This window comes from Brassica oleracea, chromosome C1, assembly GCF_000695525.1.
Source record: "Brassica oleracea var. oleracea cultivar TO1000 chromosome C1, BOL, whole genome shotgun sequence".
Taxonomy (NCBI): Eukaryota; Viridiplantae; Streptophyta; class Magnoliopsida; order Brassicales; family Brassicaceae; genus Brassica; species Brassica oleracea.
Genome location: NC_027748.1, coordinates 37,101,527 through 37,115,453, shown reverse-complemented (window position 1 = coordinate 37,115,453; position 13,927 = coordinate 37,101,527). Strand labels below are relative to the sequence as shown.

At 37.7% G+C, this 13,927-nt stretch overlaps 2 protein-coding genes and 1 pseudogene across 2 annotated transcripts in view; 1 reads left to right on the top strand and 2 right to left on the bottom strand.

Moving 5' to 3' along the window:
- The window catches only part of LOC106339010 (kinesin-13A), a 3,569-nt gene extending 2,040 nt beyond the window's left edge, over nt 1–1,529 (top strand). Inside the window, exons 9-12 of the mRNA XM_013777853.1 lie at nt 1–446; nt 521–857; nt 928–993; nt 1,076–1,529. Of these exons, the coding sequence (XP_013633307.1) occupies nt 1–446; nt 521–857; nt 928–993; nt 1,076–1,258 (1,032 nt within the window). The 3' untranslated portion in view covers nt 1,259–1,529. The remainder of the gene's footprint in view (nt 447–520; nt 858–927; nt 994–1,075) is intronic.
- A 193-nt stretch (nt 1,530–1,722) lies between these two features.
- LOC106303332 lies at nt 1,723–2,158 on the bottom strand. Its single transcript, XM_013739632.1, is given in 3 exon segments — nt 1,723–1,830; nt 1,833–1,945; nt 1,948–2,158. Coding segments are annotated over 3 exon segments (432 nt in total).
- Nucleotides 2,159–2,600: 442 nt separating this feature from the next.
- On the bottom strand, nt 2,601–8,124 carry LOC106339001 (annotated as a pseudogene).
- Between the last annotated feature and the right edge of the window lie 5,803 nt (nt 8,125–13,927).

Sequence of the window (13,927 nt, the reverse complement as noted above, 5' to 3'; positions counted from 1 at the left end):
GATGCCATCGTGGAGCTTATCGAGAGAGGAAGCGCGACGAGAAGTACTGGAACCACTGGCGCAAACGAAGAATCCTCTCGCTCTCACGCTATCCTTCAGCTCGCTATTAAAAAATCAGCTGAGGGGAATCAGTCAAAGCCCCCTCGCCTCGTTGGCAAGCTTTCTTTCATCGATCTTGCTGGAAGTGAACGAGGTGCAGACACAACGGACAATGACAAGCAGACGAGATTGGAAGGAGCAGAGATCAATAAGAGCTTGCTGGCGTTAAAAGAGTGTATTAGAGCTTTGGATAATGATCAAGGTCACATCCCTTTTAGAGGGAGTAAGTTGACTGAAGTTCTGAGGGACTCTTTCATGGGGAACTCTCGTACTGTGATGATATCTTGCATATCTCCGAGCTCTGGATCGTGTGAGCACACTCTTAACACCTTAAGATACGCTGACAGGTTTGGTTTTTTACTTTTCTTTCTTTCTTTTTTTGTTGTCATATGTGTATCCCGTTAACTGTGAGGAACTGTAGGGTTAAGAGTCTCTCGAAGGGAAACGGCTCTAAGAAAGATGTGTCTTCTTCAACGTTAAACCTAAGGGAGTCTACAAAGGTTCCTTTATCTACCGCACTTCCTGCTCCTTCCAACTATGAGGATGACGTGAATGAGATGTGGAATGAAGAGAACGATGAGTTTGATGCATCGGATTACGAGCAAGAGAAGCAAATGTGGAAGAAAAACGTGAAGCCAGAGGTTTCGTATGCACAGGAGAGAATCCAGAAACCTAATATTCCAATGAAGTCAAGAGACATGCCAAGGCCTGATATGAAGAAGTCAAGCTCCGATGACAATCTAAATGCACTTCTGCAGGTAACTCATTCTCCTCCAATAAAAGAATCGTATGTTTTTATGAGCCTTGACTCAAGAACCATTTTAACAGGAAGAAGAAGACCTTGTGAATGCACACCGTAAACAAGTTGAGGATACCATGAACATAGTGAAAGAGGTATGATTCTTCTCAGATTTTTTTGGCCAAGCCTCTGGTTTCGATTCTCTCTTTTAATCCCTTTTTGGGATCACATGTACAGGAGATGAATCTGCTGGTTGAAGCAGACCAGCCTGGAAACCAGCTAGATGGTTACATTTCAAGACTGAACACAATTCTCTCTCAGAAGGCTGCAGGTATACTCCAACTGCAGAACCGTCTTGCTCATTTCCAGAAGCGCCTTAGGGAGCACAATGTATTGGTCTCTACTACCACTGGGTACTGACCCCTCCTCCTCGAGTATAGACTGGTCCTCCTTTTATCGACCTCATCTAAGGTTTTGCATTGGTGCCCCCTCTGCTGGCTTCGAATGGAGATCAGAAGTTTATTTATTTACAGCTTGCTGAGAACCCTACATGGAAGAGTATGATTACAGAGTTTCTTATATATGCATTCTGATGCTGCTGCATTTTGAATTGGATCAGATTATTGTAATGGATTAAATACCTATGTAATAATAATATTTACTTTTGTGATATTAATGAGCTTGCCTTGTATTATATGTTCTAGTAACTGTGAGAAGAGTGCTCCACAAGTTCTTGGAACTGGCAAATGATTCACTGTCAAATAGTGTTGGTACGCACAAGCATGATTCAAACTTACAAGAGAAAAATGACTTGTAATAAACCAAGAACAAATCAAGAATCTGAAAGAAAAAAAAAAAGACTAATGTATCCGGGAGTGTTTTCATCAGGCGTACAGATCATTGAAGAATTTGCCAACGATATTGAGATACACCTGACTTCTAAGACGAGAATAGTAATAAAGTGCCTCTTCAACGTCAAGGGCTTTCTCTATATATCTCCCGTCCGAGTCACATACATCTTTTTAATCTTCTTCTCCATTCTATTGCAGTCTCTTGACGAACGCGAAGAGCAAGCTTCTGTTTTCTTCTCTTGTTCGTGCTTCTGCTCAGCTTTAGTGAGCCTCCGTTGCTGTTTTTGAGATCAGACTCCCATATGTTGAGGAAACTCGCGAAGATATTGTCTCCATCGAGAGAGTTTGATCTACAAAATATGCATGAGAAGTTGGATTTTGGTCAGTGGAGTTTCTTACCTGCTCAGAGAATGATGGACTTTAGACTGTGAAGTGTTCTGTGGAAGAAACTGTTTGTTTTTTGAAACATCTCTCTTTCACTGCAAATGATATGTTCTTGTTGGCAGATCAATGTTCTCTCCCATATATACTTTGTGGTCACTGAAATCAACCTATATGTAGTATTAAATATTTGTTATTATCTTACTTTATTTTCATAGTATTTGTGAATGTATCTTTAGTGTATAAGAAGTGTATAAAAAAGTTACAACATGTATCATTGGTAAGCATATAATATATTTCTATTAGTTAAATGACTACGATTATAACATTAAAGTTACGTGTAGAGATATAACAACTACTTCTCTTGCTTCTCTTTGTTTCCTGAGCCTATAGTGAGTTACAAATGAAGTTCGAAAAGATTACAGACTTTTTTGGAAGCGAGAGGAAAAGACGGCAAAGTCTTAACTAAACCCTGAAAGCCTAAAAAAACGAACTTCCTTCAATGCCTTCTCATAGTATCTGCTGTGTCGCTAAGCATTCTTCCCATCCGCTAATGGACCTATGCTCGAGCTCCTCAAACCTTTATTGTTTTTTCCATGAAAACCCCTGCAACACAAAAAGGGTCAATATAACATGTTCATGGACTTAGCATTACGGGTTCTAAAATCTCCAAATTTATATGTAACTCGGTAATATGTTTTTTTTTTTATAATTTCATTACAGTCTTTTAAAGTGTTCATAAATCATTATTAATCTCTGCAGCTTTTGACTGAGACAAATAACCATTATTCATCTCAGGATCTGACACAATTATATATCATCAAACACATGTTACGTTAAGGTGAAGAAGAAAGCTTGAGAACAAACTCGGAACACATATTTCAATAGGCAGTCAATGCATAGTCTTCTAAAGTGTTCATAAGTCATCTTATCTTAGAACTACACGAACAGACAAACAAACTATAAACTAAGGTCCATTGTTCGATTCTTCTAATTACAATCTATAAAGACCAGTTAACTTTATGAACACTTTAATCATAATTGCAAATACACAAACAAAACAGCAAGTTCCTTTATTCCATTGTTCAATTTGGAGACTGACGAACCACTGAACATGAAGGTTCATTTTAATTTTAGTATTTTACACTTTCAACCTAAACAAGGTAAAGAATGGTACATTTCAGGCTACTTGACAGATTTATTCGGACTACTTGCAAGTAACATATATATATATTTTTTTTTTGTAACTGTGCAAGCAACATATTTGTTCATGAATATATGTTTGAGGATATATTAACAGGATTATATAACTTGCTGTTCGTAGCAAATGTTTGTTCTATATAACCATTGTTAAATTATATATGTTCTTTCGTTTGTCTTTACATACTATGTATAATGTTTTTTTTATTATTCATATAATCCAGAGTTTCCTTTATTGTTATATACAGGCTTCTGTAAAATTTCATATGCAAGTCATAATTGAGTAAATTGGCGTCAAATTTTATATGGAAATAATATCAGATATGGTTGTCTTTTATCACTTCGAGTTTTCGCTTCCACTAACTCCTCCGGTATATCTACCAAGCTTAAAGCATCCAATGGTTCATTCAGCAACCGCCTATCTCTCCAGAACCGAACTTTTCGACCATCTCCCAGTATCCAACTCACTCCTAGAGCCACAACCTCTCGAATTCCCATCACCAAACTTCTCCAAGTTGGCGACCACCTCCCCTGAGGTACCAACCAAGAAGCGTCGTCAATCTCTCCCACACGGAACTTTTTACGTACGATATTCACCCATAAGCCATCCTCTGTATTCAGCATTCTCCATCCAAGTTTAGCTAATAGGGCAACATTCATCTCCTTAGCTAACCGTATACCAAGCTCCCCTTCCCTCTTCGGTTTACAGATTCTCTCCCAAGACACTAAATGCTGTTTGCGCGTCCCATCTATACTGCCCCAAATAAAAGACCTGGCAATCTTATCCAGTTGATTCAAACTCGATGCGGGTAGTGCCATCGTGCTCATGGTATGAACCGGGAGTGATGATAGAACTGATTTCGTAAGGGTTATTCTCCCCGCTAAGCTCAAGAATCTCCTCTTCCATCCAGCCAGTTTAGACGAAACTTTCTCAATCACTGCGCCAAAAGTTTCTTTATTAATTCTTTTCTGCAGAACAGGCATACCCAAGTACTTCCCCAAGTCCTTAGTACCTTTTATCCCACTTTCATGGCTTATAGCGCTGGCAAGATCACTATGCACATTCTCAGAGAAATAAATTAGTGATTTTTTCAAACTGACTTTCTGTCCAGACGCTCCACAGAAGCTCTCCAGGACCTTACGTATGACCCGAATCTGTGCTATGGACGCCTCAGCAAACAAAATCAAGTCATCTGCAAAGCAAATGTACGATAGAGATGGTCCTCCTCTAGACAGCCTGATCGGTTTCCATTCCTTTTTAGCAACCGAGAATTCGATCTGGTGACACAATCTCTCTATACATAACACAAACAGATACGGGGACAAAGAATCTCCCTGTCGAAGTCCCCGTTGTGGTGTAAAAGCTTTTGTTCTCTCTCCATTCCACAGCAAACTCATCCCAGGATTCATCACACACTCCATGATCCATTTAATCCATATTTGTGGTAACTTTGCTGCATACAAAGTATCCTCCAAGAAGTCCCATCGAATTCGATCATAAGCTTTCTCTAGGTCCAGTTTAAGAAGCATCCATCCTTTCCTACCATTTTTCCTTCGCATCGAGTGAACCGCCTCCTGGACCACCACAATATTGTCCGTGCTCAGTCTGCCCGGAATGAAGCTAGCTTGTGCCGGCCCTATTAACACTGGCATTAGTCTCTTCAGCCTCAACACCATTGCCTTTGTTATTATCTTAAACAAGACATTACATAAGCTTATAGGACGAAACTGCATAATCTTTCCTGGCTTGAGAACCTTCGGTATTAGGACCACCATTGCATCATTCATCCCCTCCGTGAGCTTTCCAGATTCAAAAAACTCCAGCCCAAACCGAGCTACAGATTACCCTACCACATCCCATGAGTCCTGGTAAAAAACAGGTTGAAACCCATCCGGGCCTGGAGCTTTATATTTACCCATTGATCTAGCTGAAACCTCCATATCAGCCGCCGAGAATGGTTTCATCAAATACTCCAGCTCATCACTCTTAAGATCCTTAAAGCCCTGCTGTGGCAATTTGTCGGTATCCATTGATATGTCTTGCGTTGAGTATAACCTCTTATAATAATACATTGCTAACTTCTCCAATTCTTCCGACTGTTCTACCCATTTACCACTTTCATCTTTCAACATCTCAATCCTATTTCTCTTCCGCCTGACAATAGTAGTTGCGTGATAGAACTTTGTATTTCTATCTCCAAGAACTATCCATTTCTCTCACGATTTCTGATACCAAAGCACCTCCTCTTGTTCAAGAACAATGTCGAACTCTTTTTGTAAAACCGCCTCCCTTGCTATCAGCACATCATTTGGGTTCCTCTCCAGTTCCTCCTGAATCTCTTTAATCTCACCAAGTAATTTTTCTTTTCTCATACTAACATCCCCGAAAATTTCTTTATTCCATTTCTTGAGTTTCTCCTTCAAGGATACCAGAGCCTCAGGAGTACTCATCTCCCCATTCCATGATGATACGAGCAACTCCTTAAACCCGTCATGTTTGAGCCATGCCGCTTCGAACCTAAACGGTCTCCTTCTTGGATTTGCTTTCCGTACCGGGTCCAACAGAACATAGATCTGTGTGTGATCCGAAGCTAAGAAAGGAAGATGGGAAACCACCGCCTCCTGCCATCTTACTCGCGTCTGGGCATTACACAACACCCTATCAAGACGTTTTGCCACGAAATTGCGCGTATCTTTTCCTCTTCACCAGGTAAACATACTCCCTTTAAATCCCATATCCACCAAGGCTGAATCATTGATCCATTCCCCAAACGCCAGCGAGTCCGAAGAGAGTCTACCATTACCGCATGTTCTCTCGTCCAGCCTCACTATAGTATTAAAGTCTCCACCTACTAAGACCGGCTCATCAACGTTCTCTAACACGGCTTTCAATTGGCCCCAAAGGCCACTCCTGCGACTGACCGTAGGCGCCGCGTAAACCGCTATAATGTGAATCAGCTCTGTTCCGAATATCACCCTCGCATGAATATACTGATCAGATGAGCCCAATACCGTGATCTCACAAGCCTGATCCCTCCACAAAAGCCATATTCCCCCACTCTGCCCAACAGCATCTATACGAAAGAAGTTATCAAACCCCAAACTTTGACAAATTTTCATCGCCTTATCGCCCCCTGCATGCGTTTCAAACAATGCAAGAATATCAGTATTGAACTTCTTCAATATATACCGAATAGAACGTCGAAAATTGGGTTTATTCGCCCCCCGGCAATTCCAAAATAAGCAATTCATCATAATAAAAATCACAGTCTCAACACAAAATACCGGGGAGTCCCGTCATGCAAGGGATGCCACCCTCTCCTCCTCCTCGGAAGTTGTCTGTATATCAGCTATGCATTGTTCTGTCTCACTGATACTACTTTCCATCGGATTTTCTAATTCCTCATCACGCAATTGAAGGCGCGCATGCATACATCCCCCGTCCTCTACCCTCTCTCTGACGACTCCACCAGATCTCCCGGCCTCACTATTTTCCACTCTCAGTCTCTTCCCAGACTCCGATAAGCTTATCTCTCCCTTAGTCGGACCAAACACCAATCCTCTAATCGACCTATTATTTAATTTTTTAAGTCTTCCCCTAGCTGACACCACCATTTTCTTATTACCAGGCCCTCTTTCTCTAGTCCATGTTTGCGATGTTGGCGGTAAACCAGCTTTACTCCCGAAAGTCATGACTGCCTTCTCCTGCAAGGCTCCCTTTCCCTTACTATTCTGAACATTCATATTCAGATTCTCCTTATTCTCCTGTCCAGAGGTCCCATCCTCTCTTACTACATCCAGCTTTGTGCCCGTATCCAGTTCTCCATATTTATTAGATAGCACAATCGTCGCAGCTTCCTTTCTGCTCGGATTCCCATGGTTATTCTTGTTCATCTCCACATTCGATTTCCTCGCCGTACATGTCGTATGCTGAGATAAACTAGATGCTCCTTTACGCGAACCCTTTGCCAGTATGAAACCGTCCTCCTGCATTTGTGGATCTTGAAAGTTCGCTGTCTCAACCGGTCCTGTTGCCACTCTTTGCGTTGTTTGACTCGCGACACGTTTCGCCAACGTACGTGGAAAACCATGTACCAAGTGACCATAGATACCACACCTTGGGCATATCTCAGACAACCCCTCATAGGCTACAAAATATCTCTCACCATTGATTAGAACCGTCCCTTTCAATGGTTTTGTTAGATTTACTTCTACGCACACCCTAGCAAACCGAGCTCTTTCAAAATTTAACGTCGTCGAGTCCACTCGTATTGGCTTGCCCAACCCCTTGGCAATCCCCATAAGAATCGATCGATGATAAAAGTTCACTGGTATATTCGTCAACCGGATCCACACTGGTGTTGTTACGATATCATTTCGTAGTGGGTCGAAATCTGGCGACCAAGCCCTAACCATGAGATAACTACCAAACGCTCTCCATGGTCCTCCTGTCAGTAGTGCCGCTAGATATTCCTCCTCTTTCTCAAATCTGACCATAAAGAATTGTCGAGGTAAGTCCATCACGTACATAGCCCCCTTTGGATTCCATAACTTCCTTAACTTCCTGTTCAAGGCAACAATCGGAACATTCCTTCCCAAAACCCTAACGATCATACACTGCTTCCACATTCCATTCATCGCTTCCAAAACCTCATTCTCGATCATAATTGATGGCTCTCCGTCTTCTCCATTCGGAAATTCTACCCGTACCCTCTCCGACACAAAAGAATCTGCAATCAAAACCTCCGGGACTGGCATCCCTCCCTCAGCCGTCTCCACCACTTTTGCTACCCATGAGGTTACCTTATCTGGCGGATCTTCTGGCGGTCTCCCTCTCTCCCCCACATCCATCATGGTTGCGTCCAGATCCTCCGTACCCAAAACCCTCGTATCATCAATCGCCAAAACCCTAGTTTCCATCGGACTAGTATTAGATCTTTGAAAATTATGTTTTCATATATAGAACGGTTACAATCAATTACGTGCACAAAAATAGGGCTAAAATATATGTGTACATTAATTATGGAAGTCTTTGCATACCATATTATGTGTCAAGATATTCAGTGTATTTATTATAAGAAATATTTTGTTATTAATACCACCGCTTGACCTTTACACTACATATAAGGGGTGTTTTGTATGTTTCTTATTCATCAACACCTAACAAGCAATTTTTTCTTTCTTTACACTATATAAAAGGGGTGTTTTCTTATATATATATATATATATATATATATATATTTCTAAGTTTGGATTCATTTCTGTGTTTTATGTATTTTAAATATTTTGGTTCATGTTCGGATTTCAATTGTTGTTACTCTTGCAGTTCGTATTAAGAAACCTCTAATTTTATGAATCTTGCAATTTTTTTAAAAAAATTAGCGATTTTATATTAGACGTATACATTTGGTTTTTGTCTTTGATTTGTCTAAGTACTTCATTATGCTTTAAGGAATATTATATATACTTTTATCCGCATGAGTAATTTGTTAGACAAACCAGACAAAATTATGTTTCTACCGGTCCCTAAGACCATCTCTAATGTATTTTGCTAGAGGAAAAATAGAGATCTCTATTATAGAAAAAAAATAGAGGTGGAATAGAACAATTTCACCTCTAAATGCTACTTTTTCCGTCTCATATTAAGTGTCGTTTTAGAGAATTTATTTCGTTATAAAATAAGTATCGTTTTTTATTTTCAATGCAAAATTTATTAATTTTATGCAAAATTTATTTTTCTATTGGTTGAAATATAGTTAGGTAATAGGTGTATAGGTAATAGTATTTTTTTTTATAGAAAATGTACAAAATTATTTGTTTTTTTAATCCGTGTGCCGAAACCTAAAACGATATTTATAATGAAACAGGGAGAATATTATAGAAGTGGACATACCAATGGGTTGGAAATGCGGTAAGAACCGATCTACTCATAAAGTTCGACGCTAACCTTTTACTCGGGGACAAGAATAATGATTGTTATATTAGCTTTGTATTACTTTCAGTATATTATAAAGTTAACGATAGTAGTAAGGCTTAAGAAAATCAAATGTTACCTATCCTATTAATAGTTTATGCAGTCTGTTACGATTGAAAGATTGAACCCTAATCCCATTTTTAGATTGAACCCTAATCACCTTTTTCTAAAATTGTACGATTTGTGGAGATGAGTAATTGGGTTTGTTTATTACCGACAATGTTAAAAAAAGGCAGATCAGGGCCACTTAATTTTTCTAAAAGAATTAGGGCCAACTGAAATTTATTTTGTTAAGGAGTCCATGTATTTGAATTTCCTAAGCCCATATAAATACGGACAAGTCTTGGTCTTATTAATAAAATCAAACACATCAGGTTGCCCAGATCTAACTAATCCAAGTATTTCTGTCTAGCCATTTTATGTGTATAATGTATGATTGTCATGATAATGATTTCAATGTTCCAGTACGCAAAATATGCTCAAAAGTGAGGTAAATTGTACTATCTCCATGATAAAATGTTTTTAATGTTTGGACTTTGGAGGGACGAAATGTATTTGAATTGTATTTTTTTTTAAATTGTTGCAACTAAATACTTAATGTGTATAGTATTTGACAAATATATAAAAAAATATTTTAATATAAACATTTCACCCGTGCATACCTAGTCTTATATTAAAGTTAATATTGACTTATAGTAAAGTAAACCGAGATTGTCCTTGTGTAAGTATATAGCTTTAGATGATTCGTATGTTCTTTGTGTAAAAACATTTTTCTTGAGTTTTACCTTTCACCTATGTGTTTTTTCTTCAATAGATTGAATATTTTTATCTTCCCCTCTTTTGCAGTTATTGATGAAAAACATATTCTCTTAATAATTGAAAGTTTTTTTCTAGATTATCAATGATGTACAATCTATATGATTCTGAAGATTATCCAAGTATTTTGATGTATTTATACTTTAATTGCTTCCCTTAGCCAAGCGTTTTAGTTTGATACTAGGATAAGACCTGCGTAAGGCGCATGGTAAAATATTTACTAAAAAACTTATATTTTCATATTGTAAAATCTGATGATTTTTTGTAGTCAAAATATATTTAGTATTTATGTTTTTCTCAATATAAAATAATTAACTAACTATAAATATTTGGTACACATAGAAAAAATATAGAAGCCCAAATCAAACAATTAAAATGTATATATCATTGATACTCCTATGATTATAAATTAAGACTTGTGAAAATATTTGATGGTATTTCTAAGGGAAAACTCAACCGTATATATATAGTAGGCATAGGTAGGTTTTCGGATTGTTTGAAAAGTTAAAATAATTATCATTAATTATCAAGAAACCGTATTTCAGCGTGATACATTGAACCAATATTTATGTAAATTTTCAATAACTACCACAAACATATTTGGCAAGTTGTTTTCAATGGTCGAAATTATAGACTTGGTGACAAAGTATTTTATTATCTTAAACTAAACTTACCATATAGAACTTCTTCAAAATTTTGTACTAAGCTTAAAAATTCGGTGGAAACATTAACTTGGTGGAAAATTTTATTTATTTATTTAAACAGCCTAGTATAAAAAAAATTAATTTAAACTTACCAAAAGAGCTTGATTCTAAAATTTTGTATCACAAAAATTTGGTTCAAATTTTAAGATTTTTATTGTCTTCTAACGATAATAATACCGGCAGTTTACGATCGATCCTCCTTCGGCCAATGGAAATTAAAAAGAACATTTACACGACCTCAATTATTGATTATCGGAAATAAGTAGTTGTTTTATAATTAAACATATTTTATTGACAAATTTAAGATTTATATATGATCAAATTATTTTTATATGTATACAATTTTTGATTGTTTATATATCATATATATGTTGGGCCGGTACATTTGGATATTTTCTTTTACTAACTTATCAGTAAATAAAATTTATATATTTTTGATTTGAAGTTATACAAATTTTCAGAATATCAGATTTTTTACTTTCTTTTTGAAAACATAAGATGGAAAATTAAAATATTAAAAACACAATTACAAAGTGGATTAAGCTTATGTTTTGAAGTATAGTTTGGTTATGGGCCATTAAGACAATATAAAATTTCGCAGCCCGACTATTATTATACTTAAGGCCCAACACTACAAGAAAACATATTTTTTACTAGGGCAGTATTCGTTGTAAATTCGTCGTAAACGGGGTGTTACGACGAATTAACGTCGAAAGATGTTTCGTTGTTAAACATCCGTCGTAACGGAGGTTTCGTCGTAAACGACTCGTTACGTTTACGACGAAATATATTCCTCGTAAAGCGCAGGGAAAGGGTTCGTCGTAAACGCCACGTAAGACTTCTTCGTAAATCCCACGTAATTATTTTGATGTAAAGCACACGTAAATACTTTGTTTGTAAATCACTCGTAAACATTCCGATGTAAAATCCTCGTAAATATTTCGTTGTTAATCACTCGTAAATATTCGTTGTAAACTCCATGTAATGTTTACGAGGAGTTTACATCGTTTCTTATTATATTATTATTAATTAGTATATAATAGATTTTAATTTATATTTAATTTTCAGAATTTAAAATAATTTAAATTTTAAAACAAAATATGAAATTGGAAAACATATTTTTAAAAAGTCATACAATAATATTTAAATTCATAATACAAACAGAAAAAAAAAACTACATATTGTCGAAGTAGTTGGTGGGGTTGCTCGGCTGTTGAAGGGTTGGATCGGACTCTTGGGGATCTCGTGGTGGCATTCCAAGAGCGGCTCGTCTCTCACTCAACATTCTCTGCATAACCGGGTTTCCCACGGCCATCACGTCTAGCAAATCCTCAAGAGAGTCTAAACGAACCTGCTGGCTATCCATTTGAGCCTTCTGGCTATCCATTTGAGCCTTCATCTGAGCAGTCTCTTCATCCCGTCTCGAAGTGTATGACGAAGTTGCCCTTGCAACTTCGTTAACAGAGCCTATACCGACTATCCGTCCCTTCTTTTTAGGAGCCACCTATAAAATCAAAACATATATTAATATAGTTAATTATGTTAAAATATTTAAAATAATGTAAACTAAAATTTTAAGTTACCTCTTCGAAGATTCTGTCGACCTCTTGGGTGGACAGGCGTGAGTCATCTTGAATAGGTCAGACAGAGAAGGTAAGACTCCCGTCTTCTCGAACTACAAAAAAAAATTAAATTAAATATTATAAATTATATTAATTGAATATTTTAAAATATATATTTAAAACAAAATTTACAGTTTCTAGACGGACTCCTTCATGAGGTTTTTGTCCGGTTCTGTGAAGCATGGGCAAATGACCATCTTTATCCTTCGTCCTTCGAGAAGCCGAGCACGAATTGGCCTTTTTGATCGAAGAGGGGTGCTCCCAATAGGCGATGAGGCCATCTCACACATCCGTCGTGAGCTCAGTGGGCTTTCCCTCATACCCGTAGATCTCCCACTTGTCCTTCCAATCAGAGACTGTGTTGCAGAGGCGTATCTTTGCCTTTGCAACGAATTCCGCCTTCACCCTCTCGGTGATTCCCAAAGACCAATGCCACTTTTGCTGAAACATAAAAATTTTGAAAAAATTACAATTAATAATAAATATTAAAAAAAAATATATGTGTATAAAAGTGAAAATTTAATTAAATTTAAAAATCTTACCGCAAAACATTTAAACCACGTGATCTTAACGTGATTTGGTGTCTTGCTCCAGTTCGGGTATGCCCCGTCGTAGTAACCCTTAATCGTCGCCGAAACGTTCCGGCTAACACGGTTGTTAGCCCCAAACCTGAAAAAAATACACTTTAACCGTTAGAAAATAAAAATTAATTAAATTTTAAAGTAATAAAAATTAATATCTTACCAATAAGTTCCTCGGGGTCTATCGGGGTCTAGAACATCCAAACCATCTCGTCCAGACTGGCAAGCAAATCCTCCACCGTATATCTAGCGAAGGGAGCATATGAAGGCACACGCAAATCCGGATGAACTGCACCTTCTGGGACAGGCTCAGGTGCAGCCGCTGGAGGAGGAGGTGGAGGCATCTGCGGTGGAAGAGGAGGACTCGAAAAAACTCTCTGAGAAGTCTGAGAGTCTGGAACTGCATCGGAAGACGATGGACCGGAAGAAGATGTACCGGAACCATCGCCAAACAACTGGGCATAAGTAGGTGCTGCTGGTTTCCTTCTAGGAGCCATCTAAAAAAAATTTAAATAAATTTAATCAATTATGACGACATAATTAAAAAATTATTCCGTTACCTGACTAATCACCTAAACTATAGGATTCCTTCATCTAACTAATCACCTAAACTAATTATCTAAATAATCACCTAAACTAATTACCTAACTAATTAATAACCTAAACTAACTTTTTTTTTAAAAAAAAAAGGAGGGAAGAGAATGTACCTTAGGGAGAAGAGAGGAGTTTAGGAGGAATGGACGAGGCAGCCTCGTCTCGGCGTCCCAATATATAAAAAATGTTTAGTCGTAAACGCGACGTAACATTACGACGAAGTTGCTAGGCCCGCGTTTTTTCATTTACGACGAAATTACCAGGCCCGCGTTTTTTGATTTACGACGAAATTACGTCGAAACGTCGGTTTACGACAAATTGACAAGGCCCACGTTTACGACGAAGTTACCAGGCCCGCATTTTTCG